This window comes from Trifolium pratense, linkage group LG3, assembly GCF_020283565.1.
Source record: "Trifolium pratense cultivar HEN17-A07 linkage group LG3, ARS_RC_1.1, whole genome shotgun sequence".
In the NCBI taxonomy this organism is placed as follows: domain Eukaryota; kingdom Viridiplantae; phylum Streptophyta; class Magnoliopsida; order Fabales; family Fabaceae; genus Trifolium; species Trifolium pratense.
In genome coordinates this window covers 2,119,205-2,132,534 of record NC_060061.1, presented here as the reverse complement: position 1 = coordinate 2,132,534, position 13,330 = coordinate 2,119,205, and the positions used below count along the sequence as shown (strand labels likewise).

General features: G+C 31.4%; 1 protein-coding gene across 1 annotated transcript; it reads left to right on the top strand.

The window, feature by feature from the left end:
• The first annotated feature begins 3,973 nt into the window (after nucleotides 1-3,973).
• On the top strand, nucleotides 3,974-6,796 carry LOC123916436 (plasmodesmata-located protein 7). The gene is made up of 3 exons (XM_045967896.1): nucleotides 3,974-4,909; nucleotides 6,155-6,268; nucleotides 6,426-6,796. The coding sequence occupies exons 1-3, from the start codon at nucleotides 4,192-4,194 to the stop codon at nucleotides 6,431-6,433; spliced, it is 840 nt and encodes a 279-aa protein (XP_045823852.1). The 5' UTR covers nucleotides 3,974-4,191; the 3' UTR covers nucleotides 6,434-6,796.
• The last annotated feature ends 6,534 nt before the right edge of the window (nucleotides 6,797-13,330 follow it).

The following is a 13,330-nucleotide window of genomic DNA, read 5'->3' as shown; positions in this document are numbered from 1 at the left end:
ATCACCATATATTGTACATTCAACAGATAGCCAACAAATTACATGATTTAGTCTCAGCCTCGATAATCATTTTTGCATATGTCAAGAATATACATCACAATATCATTAATTCAAGGGATATCTATGCTTTATCTATTTTAAATGGTATTATATATTAATCGACTTTCCATTTTATTTTGAAAACTAGTAAGAGACATGTGCTATCGTACGAGTCGTAACGTTACGAGACGATATTCTTTTTAAGTTATAGTTTGGTAATCAAAATTGGTTACAATTATAAAAATTTAAATTGAAATAAACAATTACATAGAACATATATATTTATATATCAGTTAGAATTTACTCCGTGTAAAATAGTTTTTTTGAAATTTACCCCATGTAAAATGAAGAACAAATAAAAGAGGATAGAAGAGGAAATAAAAAGTAAGTGATGATTTGTCAAAAAAAAAAAAAAGTAAGTGATGATGTTGGGTGAGACATTGAGTAATATAAAAATATGTTTCATTTGAAATTTGAATATCATAATTTGCCTCCAAAAGATAACTCATGACAACTTGCAAAATAAACGACATTATCACATGCATTTATTTTCAAAGGTAACTAAGTGGCTTGTGGCTTGGTTAAAATGCAACTATATCTTTCAAAAAAGTAACATTTGCACTCACAAGATGGAATATGGCTTAGATGCCTTGGTTACTTGTATACTTTCAGTTTAGTTACCAAATTTTTGGACATCAATTGCCCTTATTTTAGACACATGGCAACATCTTAAGTAATGATAATTGAGAGTTTACCAGAACAATCAACTTTCTTATATTATATAAATAGATTATAGTCTTAAGGAAATAACTTTAATTTAAGTCTCAGAGATTGGGGCTAGGTGTAGGAAAAAAAAATTCACACCGCACATAATCCAAATCCAAGTCTCAGCCCTCCGTATAATTGGATCTAAACTTTTTTTGGTATAAGTACATGATGATTTTCATAACATTGTTTAAAAACGAAAAATAAACTCGAATTAATTAGTAGTACATAGTTAATCATACTTCTATTTAACAACATAATCATATTATTATTTTTTATCCAATATATAACAACATAATTGTCTATGATGTTACACTTATAGTACATTGTTATATACCAGGGGACCAATTTTGTGCTTCTATTTTTATGTGTCAAAACGGTTGAAGAAAATGTCATCGGGGACCATATTCTAAACCATAATCTGGAAACAAGGGTAAAAAATGCTCTTTGATTTTCCCTTGAGGCTTCAACTAAAACTTTCTCGTGACACGTTCCTGTAGTGTTCTCAAAACCCATTATTTAAGGCCCACTATATTTCTCTTTCAAGTTCACATGAGAGAAAAAAGTTAGCTTTGTATAACTTTCATGCTGCATATGGCAAGGCTATTATTTAGCTATATTACAAATTTGAAGTACAAAACTATATAAAAGTGTATTTTGGTGATGCAACCATCATGGATATTTTGTAGGGTGAGGTAAACTAAGGATGAGATTGAAGATGATATAGGTGTAGTGCGATGTCACAGTTGTACTCTTGTGTCTTCACTCGAAAAAGGTAAATGTGTGCATAATAGGAAAAGTGTTTAAAACTTTTTCTTTCCTATGTGAGTGTGCAAGGTTTACTTTACAATTAATCTTTATGTTAATGTAATGTTTTTTTTTTCTTTGTTGACAGGTATGTTAATTTAATGTTAAAGTCACTAATAGGGAAAATATTAATGCCCTTTCTTTACTACCTGTGGGCTGTGTTGGTTTCTATGTAGCATGGGTACTCCTAAAACGGTGAAGTACCCGTACCGGGTACGTATCAGTACCGGATACTCCATGGTACTCGTATGGTACGCACCGATTCCGTACCCATTTTTATTTGGTTGATTTTTGATGATGAATACGGAAAAAACATATTGACCGTTAAAAATTCTCTTAAAATATTATAATTTTTTATTATATTTCAATTATCTCTCATTTTTTATGAAAATAGTTGAGACGATAGACAAAAAAAATTAAATCTTCAAAGCATGATGATAATAATTCACTTAAAAATAATTTTTCTAATATTTTATACTAACGTACCCGTACCTTAAATTTTCTAAAAATGTCGTACCGCGTACCAGTACCGGTACCGGATACCGGATACCGGTACCGTACCCGTACCTAGGCAACATAGGTTGGTTTGTCTCTGATTGTGTACTTTATCAAGTAATTCTATATATAACTGTTATATTTAAAGGTTATTAATTCATGTCAAAACATTTAATTAAGAAACACATAATATGTATTGATTTCTTCAAACCAAATTTTCTTGATACAAAGCAGTTTGGTTTAGTGGTTAGGAGTTTGGGTAGTTTGCTAAAGGTCGTAAGTTCAAATATCAGCTCTATTATAAACAAAAAAAAATCTTGATACACAAAACTTTTAATGTCAACCAATAACTATTTGTATAAAGTGTTCAAAAAAATTTTTAAGACTCAATATCTAATCAAGAACCGACTAATATGATGGATATTAATCTCACTGTCCACTAGTAAAAATTATTTAAAGTCAAAGTTTTGCTCTTGTGGACTAATCCTACACAAAAACTGGAACCAAAGAATTCAAACTTAAGAACTTAAAAAGAAAATATTCCAAAGTCCCAAACATTCACCACCAGACCAACCAATATGAATTTGAAGTTGAAGCCACAATTTTAATTAAATTGTGGTATGCAAATGCAATTGAGGTTGCAATGTAAATGTTCTGAAGCACCACAAGTCCACAACAACATTCCAACTTCGTTTTCAACCACATTAGCTTCTTTTTTTACAATATAAAAGATTGAGAGTATAACCATTTAAAATCATGGTTGAGATGGGTATAGTATAGTTATTAATTTGTAATATTGTGATTTGTCTTAGATTTTTAAAATTGACTTTGGTGCGTACGCTAGCTCTCGGTAATAGTGAACCGACTTCATCCATTTTTTGCTCTACTTTTTTCAACTTTTATAACGAGCAATGCAAGTTATGTCATACAACTTGCATGGTATTCCCTTGCTTTGTGCTTCATGGTGGTACGTAATTCATATACTAGTATATTCAACTTATTAGACTTATATAGCTCATTAACGAAAACTAATTAAACTTATAGGTTATGGTGATTGGTACAACAATATGACTACCATGATTAGGGTTACATTTAAAAGTTGTACAATTGGTTTTGGGACTTCCTTCGATAGAAAGAAAAAGCAAAGGAGCCTTGGGCCTTCCTTTATATAAGAAAAGGCAAAGTAATAAAAGAAAGATACTTTGTATTAAGGAACCATTAAAAAGGACTTTGAAAATAATTCTACACATACGAGAAAGAAAGGCATACAGGGATCTCACATGGCCTGATGGCCACATCATTAAATTTTAGTAATTTTTAGCCAAAGAAAAAAGAAAATATATCAATTGTTAGTTGGTTTAGTGGTAATTGACGCTAAACATGTTAGGGTGAACCACGCCCTCACGTCCAACACTATTAGACATATGGTGCATGCATATAAATGGTGGGTGGCCTAATAGCGAAAACCTGATAGCAGATGACCCAACGAATCTTGGAGTGACCCTGATACGATCTTAAAATTGAGAGTTAGGTCTAACTCAACACTACAAAACCAACATGTAAAGTGATGATTGTCTCTACTTTATAAACTCATACATGTTATCTCACATCTTATGTGAGACTTCTTAACACTAATTTATCAAGCGACATAAATGAGAAAAACTTCAATAATTTTAATATTGCATCATTTTCAAGTATAATTAATTCAAACTCAAGGCCTTCAGTGGTACGTTGTCTGATTTTAATTGAACGCTTCTGAAAAAAACAAATTCAATTTCTATTTTATAATTTGAAAAATATATATTAAACTTAAATCATGATTGTTCAATCAAAAGTATTTATACACCAAATTTACTAAGAGGCCTTCAAGTCTTGTCTCCTCAATTACCAAGCACTATGGCCATGATTAAGTAGCGCTACTATAGCATCATCTCCAACACAAAATCTTGCATGTATATATATTTCAAACTCATATATCAAACTCTTCTTTGTACGTCAACATATACTCCTAGTGTATAGCTTATTTTCTTTCTCTCTTACCAACAAAACTTTCACACATAAACACTTACATTGAAAACAAAAGAAATGTCCAAAACAAAAACACTCATCTCCCTCATAATCTTCTCAACTTTCATTCTCCATTCTTTTTCCATCTCCACAGACACATTCCTCTACGGAGGGTGCACACAACAAACATACACCCAAAACTCACCCTACGAATCCAACCTCAACTCACTCCTCACTTCCCTAGTCAACTCAGCAACTTACACATCCTACAACAACTTCACAATCATCGCCTCAAATCCCACCGACATCGTTTACGGCCTCTACCAATGTCGTGGCGACATCTCCATGCCAGACTGCTCCTCCTGCGTTGCACACGCCGTCTCACGTGCCAGAGACATTTGTCCAGGTGCGTGCGGCGGGGTAGTGCAACTAGAAGGATGCTATGTGAAATATGATAATGTTAAGTTTTTGGGTGTGGAGGATAAAACAATTGTGTTGAAGAAATGTGGACCCTATGTTGGGTATGATACGGGTACCCGAGATGCGGTTTTGTCCGGGTTAATGGGTTCGGGTGGTGGGTATTTTCGGGTTGGTGGGTCGGGTCAGTTGAAGGGAATGGCGCAGTGTATTGGTGATTTGAGTTTTGTGGAGTGTGAGGATTGTGTTTCGGAGGCCATCCGACGGTTGAGAAGTGACTGCCCAGCCGCGGATTTTGGTGATATGTTTTTGGGGAAGTGTTATGCGAGGTACTCTACTGGTGGTGGTGGTGGGGCCCATTCTTACTCCAAGGCCCATGGTAAGGCCCAAGCCCAACTCTTAAGCTGAACAAAATATGTAAAATAAATGTTTTATGGTGATGATTTAATTTGCCTCATAAAGATTTTTCAGGATTTTTTGTGTTCAATGTAGTTTGGAAGAATTTGAAAAACGAAATTGGTGTTTTTTTTATAACATGGTTATTTTTTGTTGTCCAATAGCTTAACGGAAAATTCGAAATTTTAAAAACTTAAAATAAATGTTGCTATGTTCTTTTTCTTCTTTTTGAATTAGAGGCTTATAAGTTATATGGACAACCCGTGAACATTCTTTGTTAGGTTGCTTGGTCTTCTTTGGGTTACTTCAATAAATTAGTGGATATGATGTGAGGTCTAATTTTAAGTTTACTAGTAAATATTTTGTTTTACTTAGGCATTTTTATAAAAATACAAATTTTTAAATGTTCTAAAATTTAATTGATGGAAAATTAGGAGAATGGATTCTCTCTATTTAATTTTTCTCATGTTTCTCAATTTCTTTAATCTCCACCTTTCGATCCACCTTTTTCTTCTTTTCTTTTTCTCTCTCCACCCAAATCAATGGTTCAAGTGAAAATTTATCCTAAATTAAAATGAGAGAATCCACTCTCGAAAATTAGTTAGTATTTTCTGAACAAAGACAAAAATAGGGATTCTTAATAATTGGCAAAATGTTAATTAGTTTTTTTTTTGGTACAAAAAGGGGGGCAAAATGTTAATTAGTTTAACTATGGCTCAATTGGTTAATGAGTTTTTATAGGATGAATTATTTGGGAGAATTCAAGTTTAATTCATGGTGGAAACAATTCTTTATCAAGCTTTACTTACGTCGGTCAAACTCTGAATTACTGGGGGGCCTTCCACTGGAAATCAGAGTGTTAATGCCAATTTTTTTTTAATTAGTTTAAAAATTATTGTAAAATATACTTATAGATTTTAATTAAATTTGAAGGCCTGTCATAATATGGCATTACAAAAAAAACATGTAACTTAATGAAAATATAATTAGGAGGAGATATAAAAAAATATATGAATAATGAGAACATAGTTAATATATAGGAGTGAATTAGATATGTAATTAGTTGTACTTTTATCTTTAAGATTGGAGAATTGATTCATTTTTAGATATGATACATACACACTCATTTCTTTCTCAATAAAAAGTAATAGAAAACATGAAATTTTTTACCAATAAGAATGAAGTAACTTAGTTAATTTATTTGTTTCTGTTGTGACTCGTCTCTCAGGTAAATCGGACAACAATGGTGAGAAGACATTTGCCATAATTATTGGATTATTAGCAGGTGTAGCTATACTTATTATTTTCCTAGCTTTCTTAAGAAGGATTTGTGAGGGACAAGGTAAATGCACCCCATCTATTACTCCTTTCACACCCTCAATCTTTATATTCTTATTTCTTAAGCAAAAAAAAAAAAAAAAAACTAATTAATTGGTTGTATATGCAAAATACAATGGAAATGCCTTTACGTTAAATGATTATTATCTTTTCTAATGCAGGTAAATAAATTGGGCCACTGATCAATCTCACTCTTCTGCATTTCCATTGCAAATTTGCTTATGGAGAATCTCTTCTGCTTTAATTCCTTTTTATCTTCTCAATGTCTTTATCTTTAATTTCTAGCCTTTTTTCTTTATCTTGCTATTTTATTATTATAAAATTATTACCTTCAAAAGACTAAAGTAAAGAGGTCTTTGATATAAGGATGACATTAGAAAAGGAAGCATAATGGGACCCCCATTTTAATACAAAAAGAACAAAAGAGAGCCAAATATTTTATTTACCTCAATTATCCTTCCCTACTCAACAAAGTTATATTGTAACTTTTCTCATTTCCTCCCTTTGCAAATTAAGAAATAATATTGTATCATTCTTTGTTTTTTGAAAGTTAGTATAATTAAGATTTACCAATCGAGCATCCTCAGTATGTGCTCCCATGATTTGGGTATATCCAATGTACAAGAGAATTTTGTGTTATTCTCCTTTTGGCTCCCAACAAATACCATTTAAAGTATTTGAACAATATATTTTTGTCTTTTACGATGTTGGATGAACAAAAAATTATTATGGTATTTAGATAACTTGTACATTAAACAAAAAGTTATTTTGTGAGTGAGAGACAAAAAATTTAGTGTTACCCTCAATTTGTTCAATCTCAAAAATAATTTTAAAATTAAATACAATACAACTACGGTTATCATTCATTGTCAAAAAAAAAACTTCAATTATTATGTCCAATATCTTATTTTTTTAGTAGATCAAACCACTATAAGTGAAATTTGTCGTGTCATGGTTTAATATATAAATGAATATATACATATGAAATAATTTTCAATTAATATATATATATATATATATATATATATATATATATATATATATATATATATATATATATATATTGTGATAAAAGATGGCTAACCCCTAAAAATAAAAAGACCTACAAAGTTACATAAACATTCCCACACATGTAAGTTCCGGAAATGTCATAAGAAAAGAGACTTGAGACCTCACTCGAAGGGTCTCCATAACATGAATGATAAAAGAATTCAAAGAGAAACTAAAATTAGTCGGTCAATTTTATCTCTTTTATTTTCTTCCCCCCAAGTATGATTAAAATACATCTATCAGTTCAATTTTAAAAGCTCTTGTATACAACGAATCAAGGTGGGCAGATTGCCATTGATTTTTATTTTCCCAATAATCATGTCAATCAAAGTTTTTAGTCGTTTTCCACTTGAAAATGGTGGAAATCATGTATCCAAGCTAACTGCATTCCAAAGCACATTCCCTATATTTCACCATAAAGAGTGTCAGAACTCAGAAGTCCCAATTTTGCAAAAGTATCCTTTAAACCATCATCTAAGTTCCAAAAGAGAGCACCACAACGAGCAAGATCCAAAGAATCCTTGTATGGTATATGTTACAGTATACCGTTAAGCTTAACCCACCCTCGCCTAAGGTCTTTTCAAGCTACCAATAACAATAATGTCGCACTATAATGAAAATTCAAAGGATGATGGGTGTTGTTGTTTATGTCTTGAACCATCTTGAGAATAGTATAAGTTGCATCAAACAGACGCAAAAAATCCTCTTCAATTATTGTTTTGTTCTTATACATCCACATGTATTACACTTTACAGTTGCTTGATACATAAGCTATCTTTCTTAGTGTTTGTGTATCTTTGCTTAGTGTACACCTTATGTAGAGTAGCCTAGCTAGTAGTTTGTTAGAAGTTTGTTGCAACTTCCTTCACCTATATAAATGTGCTTGTAACTGTTTTTTCTCAATCAATCAATAAGAATTGTTTCTGAAGCTTTCAATATGCTTCTTCTTCTTTCATCTTTCACTGCATTTGCTCTTATCTTCAACAACTTCATGATGGTATACGAGCTCTTCTGAGCTCTGCTGCACATCGCTTCATTTTCTATGGCTCGTGGTGGTCACAACAACACCGCTGGTGGTTCAACCACCGCTTTTGTCACTGATCCGTCGAACAATCCCGACGATGTTTACTACGTTCATCCTTCTGACGGTCCTACTTTCGTCGTGGTGAAACCGATTCTCAATCATTCGAATTATCAAGCTTGGGAGAGATCCATGAAACGTCCTCTTGGAGGTAAGAATAAGCTTGATTTTGTTGATGGAACAATTGAAGTTCCTAGTGAATTTTATCCTAATTTCAAGGCATGGAATAGATGCAATATGTTGATTCATTAATGGATCATGAAATAGGATGTTTTCAAATTGCTTCCCATTCACACCAAATCTCAACTTGCGGATTTCTTCACCAAACCTCTTCCTCCAAAATCCTTTCATTCCTTCATTTCCATGCTCAACATGATTGACATTTTCCATGTTTAGCTTGAGGGAGGGTATTACACTTTACAGTTGCTTGATACATAAGCTATCTTTCTTAGTGCTTGTGTATCTTTGCTTAGTGTACAACTTATGTAGAGTAGCCTAGCTAGTAGTTTGTTAGAAGTTTGTTGCAACTTCCTTCACCTATATAAATGTGCTTGTAACTATTTTTGCTCAATCAATCAATAAGAATTGTTTCTGAAGCTTTCAATATGCTTCTTCTTCTTCTTCTTCTTCTTCTTCTTCTTCTTCTTCTTCTTCTTCTTCTTCTTCAATCTTTCATTGCATTTTCTCTTATCTTCAACAACTTCATGAACATCTGTCAACATGTCACCAGAAAAATTGTTCTCCTTTTTTTTTCTTCTTCTTCTTCTGAGTGTCATATATACAATTGTTGGTTTATGTTCTTGAAGAGGAGAGGAAAATTAAATATTTCATTCGAACATATCTATTTTTGGGTTGTTAAGGGACAATCCTACAAAACATGAATAGTAATTTCATTGTCTCTATCATACTCAGTATGCGTTAGACAAATTTTAATGGTACATTTGCTCTTACAATAATTAGTAAGCAGCCTCTCGTAAGTCATATATACTTATTTATACACGTGTCTATCAATTTGAACATGTATCTATTAATCTTTGAGCATCATCCTCCTTGTATTTTTTGCTACAAATGATTTTATTAATATATTAATTATAATTTTCTTATTGTATATGCATATGTTATATGCGAAAATCTAACATACTGAATTTCTTTTTGTTAGTGTAAGCTTAATTATTATTGAGTTTATGCTTTTAAAAAAAATTACATGTACTAAATAAAGGCTTTGTCTAACATGCACTACTTGATTAAGTGGTGTATGGTACACAAGTCTTTCATATTTTTATAACGAATACGAATTTTATAAAATTCATCATTGGATAGAAAGTTTATATCGTTTAGATCATTCATAAATTTTTAAAATTTTTTTAAAAATCATTTGATATGTTATTGAGACCCATCAAGATTAACGGTATTCAATAAAAATCCATAAACCGTTAATTTTGACGGGTCTCAATAACATATCAAATGATTTTCAATTTTTTTCAAAATTTTTATAAATGATCTATACGATATAAACTTTCAATCCAACGATAAATTTTATAAAATTCGTATTTATTATAGCGTTTTTGATGACTTATGCATGATACACAACTTAAGTCACTTATGCAGCATAGATTTGACACTAAATAAATAGTAGTTTTACAAGTAGAAACAAAAATAGCACGTCACTTTTGTCAATTAGAAATCCGTACCATCACGATCATTCCACGCAATGTTTTAAGAACTGGACCGGACCGGCCGGTTCAACCGGTTCAACCGGGAACCGGACACAGCAGCGGTTCGGGCTAGTGCTGAGAACCGGTAGTCTGTAGAACCGGAAAAAAAAACCGCTTGAAACCGATACGAACCGCCCGGAACCGTTCGAACCGGTGAACCGAGGGCGGTTTGAAAAAACCGGCCGGTTCGGAATCTTTTAAAAAGGGTTTTTTTTTTCTTGAATTCCAATTGCGTATGGGTTTTGGGTAAAAATTGAAAGCTTATGAGATGATGATGTTGTTGGCATGAACTAAAGGAAGAGAGTTGGGTCAAGTTGTTGTTTTGTTGATAGCAGCACGAGAGAGAGAGAAGAGAGAAAGGAATTAGCTTCAATTCATTTTTCTTAACTTTGCATGTAATGTGAATGGTTGAGAGAAGAGGTGATTTGGAGTGTTGTTGTTGTTGTCTCGTGGAAGAGAGAAAGAATAGGGAAGGTTACTGATTTTTCCTCTTTTTCTTGTCCTTGTATGTGATTTAATTGGTTGAATTAAAGGTGAGTGGTAAGTGGTGAGGGAGAGGGACACGTGAGAGAGAAGTTTGGGAGAAAGAAAAATCTTGAGAAATGGTTTCTATCACTCTTTTGGCTTATATTATATGATAAATTGGCTTATATTATCTTGACACCCAATTCTTTTATTTTGTTGACCGATTTATATTTGAAAAGGGTTTTCTTTTCTTCTTATATTACAGTAGTTTCTAATTTGTGTTTTATTTGTTTTAGGTTTTTAAAGTTTCTATTTTGTTAGTTTGTTTATCACCTGTGAAGTAGAATAATTATTTTGAACCAATTTTAGTAATTTGTTGTTTTGTTTACCAATTTAAAGTTTATTTTCTAAATTTTGTTATGAACATCATGCACTTTAAAACTAAATTTTGTTAATTTGTCAATTTATGTCTAAGTATTTGTTATTCTGTTACTGATAATTTGTTTATTAGCTACCAGATACGAAAATTATATGAACGGTTCATATAAACGGTTCAATAGTAGTTGAACCGGTCTAACCAGTTGAACCATGAACCAGTGACCACACCGGCTCGACCTCCGGTTCGGTTCTTAAAACATTGATTCCACGCTCTAGTTTGTCTTTTATGGCATAGTGGCTGCATACACCAGCCATACGTTAAAATGACCTCACAATTGTTAAACCAAACATATTCCTTCTAAAATAAGTAAAAGGTTAAAAAAAATTGATTCCTATGAATGTGAGATATTTCATTTTTCTCCTTTAAAAAATAAATAGTACGTTAATCTTTTTAAAAAATTTCATTAAATAATAGTCTTTGAATATTTCCAGGCAGTATTTTATATCTTTATTCTTTAAATTTCAATCAATTCATATATACTCATTAATGTTTTGAATTATTTTTTTGCAGTAGTATACACACATTTTGAAAATATCTCTTTTAAATTTTAAACTTTTTTAACATGTAATAAAATAAATATATTTTTTTTAAGTTTTTGACTCTTTTGTAGAAGAAATTATTGAGTATCTAAATAGCATCAGACCTAGGTGGGCTGAGGTGGGCTACGGCTCACCCCCACTCCCAAAAAATATTATTTTTTTATATGTAGGGTATTAATTTAAATGTATTATTAATGATTTTGAGTAACTATATATATATATATATATATATATATATATATATATATATATATATATATATATATATATATATATATATTAATGTAAATATTAATTTAGAGTATATTATTGATGATTATAAGTAACTCGGTACATATATCAGTTTAAGTATTAGTGTAAATGTTACTTCATAATTAATTGAATTTATAATATTAGATATGAAATAACATAAAAAATTATGTTTAATTAATATTTAATTTTTTATGTCCCATATTTTTACATTTGTTGCAATTTTAGTCCTATCTCAATTTGTTTTTCCTTTTTTGCCGTAAAATTAGGGAATTTTAATGCCAATAAAATGTGAATTTTGGTCTCAAATCTGATATTTCATCTTTAGATTCAATATTGCGTCAAAAAAAATCTTTAGATTCAATATTGGAGACAATAAATCACCTTTATAGCAAAAAATCATAAATTTTAGAGTAAAAATATAGATTGTTGGTACAAAAATTGTAACATATAAAAATAGAGGAGCAAAAAATTCAATTTAAAAATAGATCGATTATTTTTCGGCCCACCCATAATATTTTTTCAGGTTCCGTCACTGTATCTAAATGCGTGTGCAGATTTACAATATGTGGTGTGGTGGAATTCACAAAATTTTATTATATACAAAGTTATGAAAACTAAATATACATATATGATATGTTATGAAAACTAAATATTTTAAAATTTGCGTGTTTTAATTTTTTAATATGTAATTAAAGTTGACTTTTTGTTCTTTTAAATTATTTTTAGGTTTCATAATCCTTTTAAGTTTTTTTCGTTTTATTTTCGTCTCTATAGTTGCAAATGTTAGACACTTGAGATGCTAGCTCAAATGATAAGAATTTAGCCTTGTAATTTCAAGATGCCGATTTAAATTCTTGAAAGCAGTTGGAAAATGATCATTGGTCTACTTGAATTAAATTTTTTTTAGACATTTTGATATCGATGTTTGTTTTGTTTTATTTTTATCCCTTAAGTAAGAATGTTAAAAACTTTGATCACTCAAGTTATGGATCAGGGTTCAATGAATTCAAAAGTAGATGCAGTCATGCAAAAGTGGCGGTCTTTTTTTGGACACTTTTGCAGGATAGGTTGCCTACGTGTCAAAATCTCTGGCAGTGGGGCGTCATTAGGGATGCTAGTGCTTCTATGTGTGTTCTATGTGGTTTAGAGCATGAATCAACGGATCACTTATTCAGTTCTTGTAACCAAATCTCACCAGTTTGGTATGGTATTCTTCGGTGGTTGGGTGTGGAGTTGGTGCCTCGTCGTGGTGTTTTAGGATTTTTTGAGGCTTTCTTGGGCATAGGCATGGGTAGAAAATATAGATTAGGGTGGTTGTTAATTTGGCATACTATTGTGTGGACGATCTGGAAATCTCGAAATGAAGTTTTCTTTTCCAAAGGGATCTTTTATGTCGAGTATCTAGTCGATAAGGTGAAACTTTTATCTTGAAAGTGATTTCTAGGTAAAAATCTCGACTCGCCCTGTTCCTTTTACGAGTGGGGCATCCATCCAACTTTATGCTGGAACCGGTAGAGTTTGTTTG

What these genes read in the sequence shown, in the direction of transcription:
- LOC123916436 (XM_045967896.1), top strand. Translation starts at nt 4,192, where the DNA reads ATGTCCAAAACAAAAACACTCATCTCCCTCATAATCTTCTCAACTTTC. An exon ending in TTCTTACTCCAAGGCCCATG is followed by an intron (nt 4,910 to 6,154) that starts GTAAGGCCCAAG and finishes CTCGTCTCTCAG; the next exon opens with GTAAATCGGACAACAATGGT.